This window comes from Carcharodon carcharias, chromosome 8, assembly GCF_017639515.1.
Source record: "Carcharodon carcharias isolate sCarCar2 chromosome 8, sCarCar2.pri, whole genome shotgun sequence".
NCBI lineage: Eukaryota > Metazoa > Chordata > Chondrichthyes > Lamniformes > Lamnidae > Carcharodon > Carcharodon carcharias.
In genome coordinates this window covers 57,431,178-57,447,376 of record NC_054474.1, presented here as the reverse complement: position 1 = coordinate 57,447,376, position 16,199 = coordinate 57,431,178, and the positions used below count along the sequence as shown (strand labels likewise).

Sequence of the window (16,199 nt, the reverse complement as noted above, 5' to 3'; positions counted from 1 at the left end):
GACTTGCAGCCATGCCTTCTGAGGCTATCTAGCCTCTTACTGCTGCCCTCAGGGGAGAGGATTTCTCATCGTGCTCTCACTACAGCAATCATCACTACCAGGGATGAGTTCATGTGAATTACTCACTGTCATGGCCTCTACTTTGTTACATCCCCCATTAACCTTGATCATTTTCATTTCAGTGAATAGCACAGTCAACCTTGATGAGGAGGAAAGGCTGTAAAAGTGCTGTCTGACTGACTGACTGTAAGGAGAAGGTTTGCTGGTGAGGGTTGGGAGTTGCACAGGTATCTTGATAGGGGATGCTTTCAATGCAGAAAGCAAACTTCTCAGGTGAAGTGTGCCTGGATGAGGGCTTCTCTAGCAGACAGGTGTGCAGCTGCAGACACCAACCGCACATCAGAACACTCCTCACCCCCACTTCATGATTTATAGCTATTTTTGGGATGTTACTTATGTCCTCTATAGTGAAGACCGATGCAAAATACCTGTTCAATTCATCTGCCATCTCCTTATTTTCCATTATTAATTCCCCAGACTCATTTTCTATGGTCACTTCGTAAACTCCTTTCTTTTTTTAAATATCTATAGAAACTCTTACTATCTATCTTTATATTTCTAGCTAGTTTTCTCTCATACTCTAATTTTCCCCTCTTTATTAATCTTTTAGCCATTCTTTGCTGTATTTTAGAATCTGTCCAACCTTCTGACCTGTCACTCATCCTTGCATAATTGTGTGCTTTTTCCTTAAGTTTGATATTATCTTTAACTTTTTTAGTTAACCACGGATGGTGGGTCCTCTCTTTGGAATTTTTATTTCTCTTTGGAATGTATCTATTCTGTGGATTCTGAAATATCCCCTTAAATATCTTCCACTGCATTTCTATTGACCTATCCCTTAAACTAATTTGCCAGTTCACTTTAACTGCTTTCTTTTTCTCATAATTGCTCTTATTTAAGCTTAAAATATTAGTCTTAGACCCACTCTTCTCTCCCTCAGACTGAATTAAAAATTCAAATTATATTATAATCGCTGTTACCTAGGTGCACCTTCACTATGAGGTTATTAATTAATCCTAACTTGTTGCACAAAGCCAAGTCTAGTATAGCCTGCATTCTGGTTGGAACCAGAACATGCCGTTCTAAGAAATTATCCTGAAAACATTCTATAAATTCCTCATCTAGGCTACCTTTGCCCATCTGATTTTTCCAGTCTTTTTGTAGATTAAAATCCTCCATGATTATCGCCATATCTTTCTGACAAGCTCCCATTTTTTCTTCCTTTATACCCTGTCTTACCATGTGGTTGCTGTTAGGCGGCCTGTACACCACTCCCACAAGCGATTCTTGCCTTTATCATTCCTCATCTCTCTCCAAACTACTTCTATATCCTAGTTTCCTGAACTTAGGTCATCCCTCACTGTTGTGCTAATGCCACCATTAATTAATAGTGCTACTCCTCCACCATTTCTTAACTCCCTGTCCTTCCTAAATGTCATGTACCTTTCAATGTTCTGATCCCAATCTATATAATCCTCCAGCTATGTCTCTGTAATGACTATCATGCCATACTTATTTATTTCTATTTGCACTATCAGTTCATCTGTTTTGTTTTGAATACTATGTGCATTCAGATACAGAGCCTTTAGTTTTGTCTTTTTCTATTTTTTGTAACCTCTAGCCTTATCTGATGATTTACCTTTAGATTTGTACTCTCTGCCCCTTCCTATCATGGTCTGTTTATCATTTCCCATATTAATACCTTTCTCTCTTGCCTTGTTTCTACTCTTTGATTTACCACATCTTACTAAATTTGATCCCTTGCCCCCAATATTTAGGTTAAAACCCTCTGTATTTCCCTAGTTTCATGGCTTGTTAGAACACTGGTCCCAGCATAGTTTAGGTGTAGCCTGTCCCAATGGTACAGCCTCCGCTTTTTCCCAGTATTGGTGCCAGTGTCCCACGACCTGGAACCCACTTCCCCTGCACCACTCTTTGAGCCACACTTTCATCTCTTTAATTTATACTATGCCAATTAGCACATGTTTTAGGTAATAATCCAGAGATTATTGCCTTTGAGGTTACGCAGAACCACTTTCCTAGTTCTACCTATGTCGCTGGTACCTACATGGCTGGATCATTCCCCTCCCACTGTCAGTTCCCTCCTGAGCAGATATCCAAACCCTGGCACCCCGCAGACAACACAGCCTGCTGGATTCTCTCTCAGCTGCAGAGAAGAGTCTATCCCCTTGACTATACTGTCCACTACTACCACCACATTCCTTTTTGCTTCCCCCGCTTGAACGGCTTCCTGTGCCATGGTGTGGTGGCCACTCTGCTCATCCACACTGCAGACCTCACTTTTGTCCACACAGGTTACAAGCACCTCAAGCCAGTTTGACAACTGCAAAGTTTGAGCCTTCTCCAGTACTGCCTGCTCAGTCCCTTACCTGCCTCATTCACTGTCATACTCTCCTGTCGCTCACCGCTGCCCAAAACAGACGACCCTATTCTAAGAGGTGTGACTGTCTTCTGGTACAAAGCCTATAGTGATTCCAGTGCCTGACCACAATTACTGAAGATGCTTCGTCATGTCTTCCACCATAACTTTGGTAGCAGTTTAGCAGAAATCCTGTTATTGTGCGAATATGAGGCAAATTTCCCCAAAATTGTAATGGTGGGAAAGAAGAAGCCCCACAGAAATCTCAAGAAAACAGTTATACATTTGTCTGTATTACAAAACGTTACATCTGTGTGCAATTCCTGACACTGACCCTGGTGTACGACAGACTTTTGACCTATTTTGGGTTGACAATGAAAACTCCCCCAAAATCCTTAATTTCATAAAACAGCATAGTATCAGTTTTAGTGTGAGCAATAGCCAGGGAGATCCATGACTGATATTAAAAACGTAATCTAAACTTAATTCTCTCTATATATATATGTATATTATCATTAATAAAACCATTGTTGGTGACAGCTTAACAGCTTCTAAGGGTAAATTTGGCGAGGTGTGTTCCCAGGCAGATCTTCCCTTGAAAAAAAATCTAATCAGAGAATTGGCTCCAGAGGTGAGCACTTCAACACTTCCAAAAATCTGGCAGTTAAATGAATTGCTAGGAAACTGAAAATGCTGTATATCAAGCATGCTCACCTCTGTGCCATTTCTCCTGCCGCAGGAGGTTTAGCACTGGGACTGTTGTTTTGTAAAATTTACCCTTTCTTGTCGGTATGGAATTCACAAAATTTGTTTTGGAAGGTGGAATGGTTGAAGAACGAAGAAGTAATTGACCCAACTCAGGATCCAAACTTCTACATCACCATGGACCATAATTTGATCATCAAAGAAGCTCGACTATCAGACACAGCAAATTACACATGTGTGGCAAAGAATATAGTAGCCAGACGCAGAAGTGCAACTGCAGCTATAACAACATATGGTAACAAGATTTTTATGTTCCTTGTTGATAGAAAGTTTGCATAACTGTTTTATTCAAAAATTGAACTTTAAAAATTATAATTGTTGAAACTAAGCATATCTTACTACCAAATATAAGCTTAATGAGTATCTCCGAAACTGTACACATGAACAGAGAACACATTTAAAATGCAAAGTTGGCACCATTACTTCAGTTAAAAATATACCCTTCTGCAGCATGCATTATGCAGTTGTGGTGTCCTCTAGTCATAGCTGACCTATGTGGCTATCTTTGAAATTGCAAGTATTACAACACAAAAAAACTATTAAAACTAAATATTTGGAAATTATCTTTAAAAATTCCTAGAGCTATTGCTGAGATCATAGGTGTTGAATATAAGGAATAAGAGCAGGAGTAGGCCATTCGGTGCTTCGAGCCTGCTCCACCATTCAATAAGGTCACAGCTGATCTGATTATGCCCTTAACTTCAGTTTCTTGCCTATCCTTCATAAGCCTTGATTCCCTTGTCAATCTAAAATCTATCCAACTCAGCCTTCAGTATATTCAATGACCCAGCCTCCACTGCTTTCTAGGGAAGCAAATTCCAAACACCAATGACCCTCCGAGACAAGAACTTCCTTCTCACCTTAAATAGGAGGCCCCTTATTTTGAAACTGTGCCCCCTAGTTCTAGATTTCCCAAAAAGGGGAAACATCCTCTCAGCATCTACTCTGTCATGAGTATAGGCCCCATCTGCTCAACCTTTCCTCATAAGACAAATCTCTGAACTCAGGAATTAGCTAAGTGAAGCTTCTCTGAATTGCTTCTAATGCAGTATGTCCCTCCATAGGTAAGGTGACAGTACCCTATGTGTGGTCTCACCAATGTCCTGTACAGTTGTAGCAAGAATTCCTTACTTTATACTCCATCCCCTTTGCAGTAAAGTCCTACGTTCCATTTGCCTTCCTTGCTGTACCTGCACGCTACTTATTTGTGATTCATATACAAAGACTTTTAACTTACCTATATCCATATGCAGACTCTTTTATCTGCAAAGAGTAACTTGCTTTTCTACCTATCTTCATATTGTCAATTTGATCCATTCATCCAAGTCATTAATAGAAATTTTAAACAGTTGAGGCCCCAGCACTGATCCCTGTGGCACTCTATTGGTTGCAGTTTGCCATCCTGAAAATGACCCATTTATCCCGACTCTGTTTCCAGTTAGATAGCCAGTCCTCCATCCATGCTAATGTATCCATGACCCCTGCCAATATGTTGATCTCACTGTGCCCAACAACAATATTCTCTAATGACACTGCACATAAACATTTGGTAATTCTTTAATTTGAGCTGTTTTAATTGATAATGGGTGTTATGAATTTAAATATGCTACACTTATTTTTCCATGGTTCACTGTTGTTAGTTGTTCCTGCACGCAGTCTTTTTGTTATATAGCAGCTGACTCACATTGCTATATATTTATGAATAACCTGAGGGTGTAATAATAATATCACCTTGTGATATGAACTGAATATTTGTATCTTACACATGTATACTGCTTTAATTTCTCCAAAATTGAACTTAAGAATCTTTTGATGAGGTAAGGCCTGATGTGAGTTGATAAACTATTTTCTTTCATAATAAGGTGAACATGACCATTAGTGTTAGGCAGATTTCATTCAAAGATTACAACTTATATTCATTAATGGTAAAACTTACAAAGCATTCCACATGTCCCCCATACCAATGGTTTAAACAAGGTGACTTCTAACTGTTGCTCCAACATATTTGACCTCTTAGTCTTGGCAAAAGCCACTGCAGATTTTTTTCTGAAAAGACCTGACTGCTTGCCCATCCTTTCTAAAAACTATTTACCAAACAGTGTCTAAGGGTTGGATTTTACATGGCAGCATGGTCCCCACACCTCTTCGACCCCACCCCCCCCAACACCCTGGCTAAAAATGTCATGGAGTGCCTTCCCAGGATCCCGCAGCAACTTAAAGTTGGGAGCTGCATTAATTGCTTTAAGGCGAGATTTCTGCCCCTTTTTGGGGAGGAAGTCCTTCCTTAGAGAGCTGCCAGGCAATCAGATGGCCAACAACTCTACAGTCCCAGCACAGTCAGTGGGGAACACTGGCCAGGCAGCCCCACCATGCCGAGTAGCCCAGGTAAGTCAGGTTGGGGATCTCAGGGGACAGTGAGGGTAATGGATGGCGTGCCAGGGTAAGGAAGCTAGGAGGTGGATTAAAAGGGGGGGGATAACTTTTGGGGGAACACCTCCAATGGGCACAGGGTGCCAACAAAGGAGATCCCCTCCCCCGCTTTCCCAACACCCCAAGCTAGAGTTGCGAGGCTTCTCCCATGATGTATGTCTCCCCTGACTGCAGGTAGCATACCGGTGATGGTGGGATGAGGACCTTAAGTGACCATTAATTGACCGCTTAAGGACCTCAATAGGCCCAAGGGCGGGTGGGTCACCTGACTCCTTCCCGCCCCCTGTAAAATTTCAGAGAGCTTTGCGGCAGGCAGGTGAGCGGCAGGTAGGCCACCCACTGAATTTGATGCAACTCCCCTCCTCACTTTCAAACCTGCCAGCAGGATAGCATAAATCCAGCCCTTAGTGTCTTCTTATCCTGTTCTGTTTGCAGCAAACAGGCATCAAAGACTTACTATTATAATGGGTGTGAAGTGTTTTTCAATTTCTGAAATAATCTAATGAATTGCTAATTACAGTTTACAGGAAACAATATAAGTATTGCTCACAGAAATTCTAATCTTTACTTCTAGGCTGGCATGTAAGTTTCCCTAGCACAAGATGGGCGAAATCCCCATTTTGCCAATTTCCTGCCAGGCTCAGCAAATGCAAACTCCCTTTTGAGTAGAATTCTCCCTCCATCCGGGGGGTTGTGTTGGGGCGGGCGCAGGCGAGCGTGGACCCAATCAGCGCACACGATCGGGTCCGTGCCGCCATTTTACGTGGGCGGGCCAATTAAGGCCTGCCCAGTATGACGCACACCCGGAAGCACTGTGCGCTCCCTGTGCAGGCCATGGTGGGGGTTCCCTGAGTCAGGAGTGCGCTCTTTCGCATATGCACGAAAGAGCGCAGATATCTCCCTGAGGCACCCCTGTGCCTCAGGGACATTAGCTTTAAGTTTTAACAGTTCAAAAAAGTGTTCAAAAATTTTTAATGAGATGTCCCCTCACGTGAAACTGTCACATGAGGAAGAATTTTACGGTCAGTGAGTGGGGGCGGGGCCTGCTTGCCGACACGTAAAATAACACATGGTGACATTGGCAGGCGTCTCAACGTCACCGCGTGTCATTTAGATTGTCAGTTCAGTGGACACACAGCCAAATCGGCTGTGCACCCAACAAACTGTCGAAAGCCTATTAAGGCCAGGTAAAAACTAATTAAAACAGTTAAATGAGCTGCCCATCCAACTTTAAGGTTGGCAGGTGGGTGAATAGGCCTTTGCATTTTTCATGAAACCTCATCCACCAGCGGGATGAGGTTTCATGAAGTGTTTTAAAATTCAATAAAAATTATTTTAAAAATTCATTGACATGTCCCAGTTCATGTGACACTGTCACATGAAGGGACACGTTTTAAAGGTTTTTCTTTCCTTTATTTAACTTTTAAAACCTTAACCTGATCTACCTGAGGCACCTCTGTCTGCTCTTTCGCAGGCATGCCCCGACTCAGAGAATCCCTCCCCTCTGCCCGCACAGGGAGTGCTCAGCGCTTCCAGGCGAACGTCAAGTTGTCTGGGCCTTAACTAACACGGTCATGTAAAATGGTGACATGGACCCGATCGGGTGCACCGATTGGGTTCGGGCTCGCTCCTGCCCACCCCCGCACAAACCCCACCACCCACCTCCCCCACAACCCCCCCAACGGGGGGATAATTCAGCCCATGAGCTGGGACATGCGCATTGATTTCAATAAAAAAATTTGAGAAAATTTAAAATCATTCATGAAATTTCATCCCGCTTGTTGATGAGGTTTCATGAAAAATGCGAAGGCTGCCTGTGCTCTTCGCCTGCCCACCAACCTTAAGGTTGGACGGGCAGCACTGTTAATTATTTTAATTGTTAGTTAAATGGCCTTAACAGGCCTTTGACAGTTCAACGGGCTTGCAGTCTAAATAACACGCAGTGATGTCGGGACGCATGCTCGACATCACCCCACATCAGTTTACACCTTGCCGAGCGGGCCTCGCTCCCACTCACCGAGTCGAAGATCCCCCCCTCTGTGTCATTAAAAATTAAATCGTAATGAGGACACCAGTGATCAAAATTCTCCTATATTCAATCAAGCAGCCTGAATGTACATTAGATAGTCAGATGCAAACTAGATGCAGAATATCTGTGGTAATGTGCAATATACCTGAAAGAAGAATGTTATAATGGAAGAACACATCATCTTAATATCCAATAGCAGAGTAGTGCAGGCTACCTTAGTAATCAGTAGTCAGTAGTGAGTAGCCTAGAGCTAGAGTCTGTAATATAGAGACAGAGTTTGAGCTCTAAGCACACAAGTGTAGCTGTTGAGTTCCTTTGTAAATAAATAGAATGTGTTCTACATAAGAATTGTCTGTCGATCTACTCTGTCTATGGTACCAACTCGGTCATCTAGAAACAAGCGTGCAAACCGGATCCATTAGTCCAACTAAACTAGTGACCAGGATCCAACAATATCATACAAGGAAAGAAAGCACATCAAACCAGACTGCCATGGAAAATAGATGAACATTAGATTTTTATGGATCTGAGAATCTTTGGATCACCAAGTGGCAGCTTATAAATATATTTTGAACTGTATTTATGAAAAAACCCTCTTTATCACTGTCTCCTGTGCTGTTGCATCTTGCTTATATCCATCACTTGCCGAGATTGCAGGAAAAAGTAACATTCTAGAACAGCAGAAGAATGTCTTTTTTCTTAGATGTCTAGCTATGCAAACATTTTCTATGGTGAACCTGAATTTGCAAAAATCAGACTATAAATTATCAGTGAATAAATACAAACCACACAATTGGTTTCAAATGCAAGCTCTAGAAAACCTGCCAGTGACTTATGTCCCTTCAGTGTCTCCTGCCAGAAGCATAAAATGATAAAAAAAATTGCTCTTCATCATCATTAATGCCAATAACATGGTTGGCACACTCACTGCTCATGTAGAAACACAGCCTGGTGAGTGCTTTGTTAAAAAATAACAGTGAGGTAACCAGATAAAACAAATTGTTAGTTTCTATTTATTCTGTACTATTGTAATTTACATGCAGATGTAGAAGAAGAAATCACCATTTAGATTATACAATTTTATTTAAAATGCGATCATTTGGTGGGAATTATTATTCTGTGTGCTGTGATTAACAACAATGAACATATAAAAATGCAGGACAGGAAAAGGTCCATCAATTCTGTCCTACGGTTCAACTTATCATAGAATCATAGAATAGTGGAGCACAGAACGAAGCCATTCGGCCTATTGAGTCTGTGCTAGCTCTTTTGACCAGAAAGCCAATAGTCCCACTCCCCTGCTCTTTCCCAATATCCCTGCAATTTTTTCTCCTTCAGCATTTATCCAATTCCTTTTCGAAGATGACTGTTAGATCTGCATGCATTGCCCATCAAGCATTGCATTCCAAAACCTAACCAATCATGTCACCTCTGCTTTTTTGCTAATTATCTTTGTTAAATCTGCGCCCGCTGGTTATCAATCCTACAGCCATTGGAAACGGTTTATTATTATTTATTCTCAAAACTCTTTATGATTTTAAACACTTCTTTGAAAACTCCTCATAGCTTTCTCAGTCCTATGAAGAACAACCCCAGTGGCTCCAGTCTATCCATGTAAATGGAAGCCCTCATCCCTGGAACCATCCTGGTAAATATATTCTGTACCCTTTCTAAAGCCTTTGCATCCTTCTAAATTAGACACAATACTCCATCTAGGGTCAAAATATCATTTTATATAGGTTCGTCATAACTCCCTGGCTTTTGTACTCCACACTCCTAGTTATAAAGCTTAGGATCCAACATCATTTATTAACAACACAAAAACAGAATTACCTGGAAAAACTCAGCAGGTCTGGCAGCATCGGCGGAGAAGAAAAGAGTTGACGTTTCGAGTCCTCATGACCCTTCGACAGAACTTGAGTTCGAGTCCAGGAAAGAGCTGAAATATAAGCTGGTTTAAGGTGTGTGTGTGGGGGGCGGAGAGATAGAGAGACAGAGAGGTGGAGGGGGTTGGTGTGGTTGTAGCGACAAACAAGCAGTGATAGAAGCAGAATATCAAAAGATGTCAACAACAATAGTACAATAGAACACATAGGTGTTAAAGATAAAGTTGGTGATATTATCTAAACGAATGTGCTAATTAAGAATGGATGGTAGGGCACTCAAGGTATAGCTCTAGTGGGTTTTTTTTTTTATTTTATATAATGGAAATAGGTGGGAAAAGGAAAATCTTTATAATTTATTGGGAAAAAAAAGAGAAGGGGGAAACAGAAAGGCGGTGGGGATGGGGGAGGGGACTCACGACCTAAAGTTGTTGAATTCAATATTCAGTCCGGAAGGCTGTAAAGTCCCTAGTCGGAAGATGAGGTGTTGTTCCTCCAGTTTGCGTTGGGCTTCACTGGAACAATGCAGCAAGCCAAGGACAGACATGTGGGCAAGAGAGCAGGGTGGAGTGTTAAAATGGCAAGCGACAGGGAGGTTTGGGTCATTCTTGCGGACAGACCGCAGGTGTTCTGCAAAGCGGTCGCCCAGTTTACGTTTGGTCTCTCCAATGTAGAGGAGACCACATTGGGAGCAACGAATGCAGTAGACTAAGTTGGGGGAAATGCAAGTGAAATGCTGCTTCACTTGAAAGGAGTGTTTGGGTCCTTGGACGGTGAGGAGAGAGGAAGTGAAGGGGCAGGTGTTGCATCTTTTGCGTGGGCAAGGGGTTGTGCCATAGGAGGGGGTTGAGGAGTAGGGGGTGATGGAGGAGTGGACCAGGGTGTCCCGGAGGGAGCGATCCCTACGGAATGCCGATAAGGGGGGTGAAGGGAAGATGTGTTTGGTAGTGGCATCATGCTGGAGTTGGCGGAAATGGCGGAGGATGATCCTTTGAATGCGGAGGCTGGTGGGGTGATAAGTGAGGACAAGGGGGACCCTATCATGTTTCTGGGAGGGAGGAGAAGGAGTGAGGGCGGATGCGCGGGAGATGGGCCGGACACGGTTGAGGGCCCTGTCAACGACCGTGGGTGGAAAACCTCGGTTAAGGAAGAAGGAGGACATGTCAGAGGAACTGTTTTTGAATGTAGCATCATCGGAACAGATGCGACGGAGGCGAAGGAACTGAGAGAATGGGATGGAGTCCTTACAGGAAGTGGGGTGTGAGGAGCTGTAGTCGAGATAGCTGTGGGTGTCGGTGGGTTTGTAATGGATATTGGTGGACAGTCTATCACCAGAGATTGAGACAGAGAGGTCAAGGTCTCAATCTCTGGTGATAGACTGTCCACCAATATCCATTACAAACCCACCGACACCCACAGCTATCTCGACTACAGCTCCTCACACCCCACTTCCTGTAAGGACTCCATCCCATTCTCTCAGTTCCTTCGCCTCCGTCGCATCTGTTCCGATGATGCTACATTCAAAAACAGTTCCTCTGACATGTCCTCCTTCTTCCTTAACCGAGGTTTTCCACCCACGGTCGTTGACAGGGCCCTCAACCGTGTCCGGCCCATCTCCCGCGCATCCGCCCTCACTCCTTCTCCTCCCTCCCAGAAACATGATAGGGTCCCCCTTGTCCTCACTTATCACCCCACCAGCCTCCGCATTCAAAGGATCATCCTCCGCCATTTCCGCCAACTCCAGCATGATGCCACTACCAAACACATCTTCCCTTCACCCCCCTTATCGGCATTCCGTAGGGATCGCTCCCTCCGGGACACCCTGGTCCACTCCTCCATCACCCCCTACTCCTCAACCCCCTCCTATGGCACAACCCCTTGCCCACGCAAAAGATGCAACACCTGCCCCTTCACTTCCTCTCTCCTCACCGTCCAAGGACCCAAACACTCCTTTCAAGTGAAGCAGCATTTCACTTGCATTTCCCCCAACTTAGTCTACTGCATTCGTTGCTCCCAATGTGGTCTCCTCTACATTGGAGAGACCAAACGTAAACTGGGCGACCGCTTTGCAGAACACCTGCGGTCTGTCCGCAAGAATGACCCAAACCTCCCTGTCGCTTGCCATTTTAACACTCCACCCTGCTCTCTTGCCCACATGTCTGTCCTTGGCTTGCTGCATTGTTCCAGTGAAGCCCAACGCAAACTGGAGGAACAACACCTCATCTTCCGACTAGGGACTTTACAGCCTTCCGGACTGAATATTGAATTCAACAACTTTAGGTCGTGAGTCCCCTCCCCCATCCCCACCCCCTTTCTGTTTCCCCCTTCTCTTTTTTTTTCCCAATAAATTATAAAGATTTTCCTTTTCCCACCTATTTCCATTATATAAAATAAAAAAAAAAACCCACTAGAGCTATACCTTGAGTGCCCTACCATCCATTCTTAATTAGCACATTCGTTTAGATAATATCACCAACTTTATCTTTAACACCTATGTGTTCTATTGTACTATTGTTGTTGACATCTTTTGATATTCTGCTTCTATCACTGCTTGTTTGTCGCTACAACCACACCAACCCCCTCCACCTCTCTGTCTCTCTATCTCTCCGCCCCCCACACACACACCTTAAACCAGCTTATATTTCAGCTCTTTCCTGGACTCGAACTCAAGTTCTGTCGAAGGGTCATGAGGACTCGAAACGTCAACTCTTTTCTTCTCCGCCGATGCTGCCAGACCTGCTGAGTTTTTCCAGGTAATTCTGTTTTTGTTTTGGATTTCCAGCATCCGCAGTTTTTTTGTTTTTATCTCATTTATTAACAGCTTTGTTAACCTGCCCTGTCACCTTTGAAAATTTGTGTACAAACATCCCCATGTCTCTCTCTTCTTATGGCCCCATTAAAATTGTAGCATTTAGCTTGTATTGTTCCTCCTCATTCTTCCTATTAAAATGCATCACCTCACATTTTTTCTGCTTTGAATTTCATCTGCCACATGTCCACCTTTTCCAACTGCCTGTCTACGTTTTTCTGATGTTTGCTATTACCTTCCTCAATGTTCACTACATTCCAAGTTTCACATCATCTGCAAATTTTCAAATTGTAAGCTGGACCCATAAATCCAAGTCATTTATGTATAACAAAAACTGCAGCAGTGCGAGGTTCCTTGGGAACTCCATTGTGCACCCACCTCCAGTCTGAAAAACAGCCATTCACCATAACTGTTTTGTAACCATGCTACTACTCTTATCCCATGGGCTTCAGTTTTGCTAACAAGCCTAATATGTTGTACTTTATCAAATGTCTTTTGGAAGTCCATGTACACATCATCAACTTGTTTTTACTTCATTCATAGGATATAAGCATTGCTGACAAGGTCAGCACTTATTGGTCTAATTGTTCTTCAGAAGGTGGTAGTGAACCTTCTTGAACTGCTGTAGTCTGTGTGGTTTTGGTACATCCACAGTGCTATTAGGGAGGGAGTGCCAGGATTTTGACCCAGTGACAGCGAAGGAATGATGATATATTTCCAAGTCAGGATGATGAGTGACTTGGAGGGGAACTTGCAGATAGTGGTGTTCCCATGGATCTCCTGCTTTTGGAATACCTCTTTTCCCTGTTTAACAACGTTAAGCTCACAACACATGTTGGTGTTGCGTAAAATAAAGTTTATTTTTTTAAATGGCATCTTCCAGATGTGGGCCCATTCCACTATTCCATCTAGATCTGCCTATAATCTCTTTCTCTCATCTAGGATCCCGACAGCAGCACATATCTCAGTATCATCTGCAAACATTTAAACTATTCCCTCAATGACTTCATCCTCATTATTAAAATAAATGCTGAAGAGCAACAACCTTAATACTGACCTCTGTGGGACTTATCTAATAACAGACTCCCACACAGAAACACAAGCATTAATAACAATCAGCTGTCTATAAGAATGTAAATAATTATTTATCCAACTGAAAATCTGCTCTTTAATCCCTTATGACTCAAGCTTATAAAGTAACATATATAACGTTGTGTCAAAGGCTTTTAGAACATCAAGACATAACATTGTCAACTTGGTGACATAAATCATCCAACCTAGTAACCAGTTTGGTGAGACATGGGGTGGCATTTAAGATCCAAGACAGCGTTCATGTTGATCAGCTGCAAAACCGATGGCAAGCCTCTGTCAAACATTTCAAGGCAATCCGTCACTTATCCAGTGGTGTCGGACCTCCTATTGAATTAAGCCCCCAAGCAGGTAAGAGACCCCGTCTCCTGAGGTCTGCTGGCTGATCAGAGGCCGGCAGCTCTCCAGTACCAGCTGTGCCTCTATGAGCAGTGGCCTCTGATGGCACAACACTCAGGACTTCATCACGGATCGCTCATGGATGCCTGAAGAGAGGTAAGTGGGACAGGATGGGGGTACCAAGGAGTGTGGCACCAGAGAGTGGGGAGGGTTCTTGTCAAGGTTGCAGCTATGCTGTGACTAAATCATATCACTTTCTCTTCCAGAGCCTTTATGAATTGAGGATGAGTAACTGGCGATACAAAAGGACAGTGCCTCAGAGGATCTAATTTCTTCTGAGGGTGCATCATCACAGGACATAGAGCCATTCATCCATGCAAATAACTTGCACTCTGGTGGGCTCACTTAGACAGTTGGGTTTTAACCTGGTGGTTGATGCTTTACAATTGAGCATGCGCAACACTGATTGTTGGGGCAATTGCGGAGAGTTCCCACTGGGAGTGCAATCCTCTCCAAGCTCTGCTGCTCACTTGGATACAGATGCTGAACTTCAGGAATTATCATTGAGAGTGAGGATGCTAAGTGTGCACTAGCAACTTAGCCAGGTACTGACAGCTATGCCATTCATTCTTCACCATGTGGAGAGGGTGGAGAACTCCAACTCAATCACCAGTGAATGAGTGGAGCCGGGAAATGTGAGAATGTCTGCCATGGAGAGAATGGCTGCCTTAATGGAGATTTAAGTACACCTCCCAAATGATTCCATGTATGTCATGACCATGGCCATACAGGAGATGTCTGCCAATTTAAACAGAACGACAGGAACCAGATTGGTGGCCTTACAGTATAACACTGATATCCACCAAGCTGGTATACAGCAGAATAGTAGGATTGATATGGTGCTAGCCCAATGGAGGGATGATTGCATGAAAGGGAACATAGGACAGAATTTTATCCTCATTAGGCAGGCTCGGCGGGCATGAGCAGGAGCAGCTGGGAAGCCAACCACCACTGTAGTTGGGCCCCAAACACAATTTTACACTGGTGGGCAAATCAAGGCCCGCCTGGTGTGAAACGCACACTTCAGCGCTGCCTGTGTGGTGGGGTGGTGGGGGAGTGGGGGAAGGAAGAGGGTGAGCACATAAGTTCACTCATGTGTGCGGGTGCGCACAGGAAAAGCTCCCTGAGGCACAGAGCTGCCTCGGAGAGATGAAGATTTTGAACAATGATAATAAGGAAATTGAAAATGTTTATATCATGTCTGTCACATGAGCAGGGACATGTTAGAAATTAGTTTGAAATTTTTTTTAAAATCACTGAACGAGATCTCATCCCACCCATCAATGAGGTTTCACAAAAAGTCCAAAAACCGCTTGGCCTTTCCACCTGCCCGCTAACCGTAAGGCTGGACGGGCAGCAAAAAATTGAATTCAATCAATACTTTAATTGCCTTAGTTGGCCTGTTAATTGTTGGCGGGCACACTGCTGACTCCCGTGCGTGCCCACCAACCAAAAAATCGCGCGTCATTTTATGTTCATTTGGGTTGGGCACACGCCCGCTCAACAAGCGGAAAATCCTGCCCATAGAATTGGGAATTCTGCTCAAAATGCTCCCACTTCCCAGCCATTACTTTCCCAGTTAGACAGTACCCCACATGCTGCCTTGTCTTCCGATAGCCAAATCTGCCCCTGCACAGGTCTTTGACAGGACCCTCAGGAATTCTGAACTCCAGGAAAGGATCCCAGCTATTAGGCAGGGATTTGAGTAGCCTGACACCACATCTGCTGAAGCCACACAGGATATACCTGTAGAAAGCAATAGGAGACACAGGGCTGTACCTTCCAGTCAGCAAGCAGGTGTGGGGCCCGCTTGTCAGCGCATAACATGACGCGGGATGACGTCGGGCATGCGTCCTGATGTCACGGCGTGTCATTCAGGCTTTCAGTTCAGCCGGTGTGCACCTGAGTCAGCCTGCGCACCCGCCGCACTGTCAATGGCCTATTAAGGACATGAACAAAGCAATTGAAGTCATTAATGGGCCTGCCCATCCAACCTTAAGGTTGGCGGGCAGGCTGGGAGCCCTGGTGGGCTTCTGAAAAAGCATGAATCCTCATCCACGGGCAGGATGAGGTTTCATGAGGATTTAAAAAGCTCACAATATTTTAAAATAAAAGTTATGAACATGTCCCAACTCATGTGACAGTGTCACATGAGGGGACATGCCAGGGAATTTTTTTTTTTCAGCTTTATTTAAAGTTTAAAATGTGAGCCGATCTCCCTGAGGCAGCATTTTGCCTCAGGGAGATCTGTACACTCTTCCACGTGCATACACGAAGAGCACATTCTCGGCTGAGGGACTCCCACCCCCCGCCCGCACAGGGAGCGCATAGCACTTCCTGGTGGACGTCACACTG

At 44.0% G+C, this 16,199-nt stretch overlaps 1 protein-coding gene across 1 annotated transcript in view; it reads left to right on the top strand.

The window, feature by feature from the left end:
• The window catches only part of unc5a (unc-5 netrin receptor A), a 293,027-nt gene that overhangs the window by 81,502 nt on the left and 195,326 nt on the right, over positions 1–16,199 (top strand). The window contains exon 4 of the mRNA XM_041194385.1: positions 3,260–3,440. Coding sequence (XP_041050319.1) covers positions 3,260–3,440 — 181 coding nt within the window. The remainder of the gene's footprint in view (positions 1–3,259; positions 3,441–16,199) is intronic.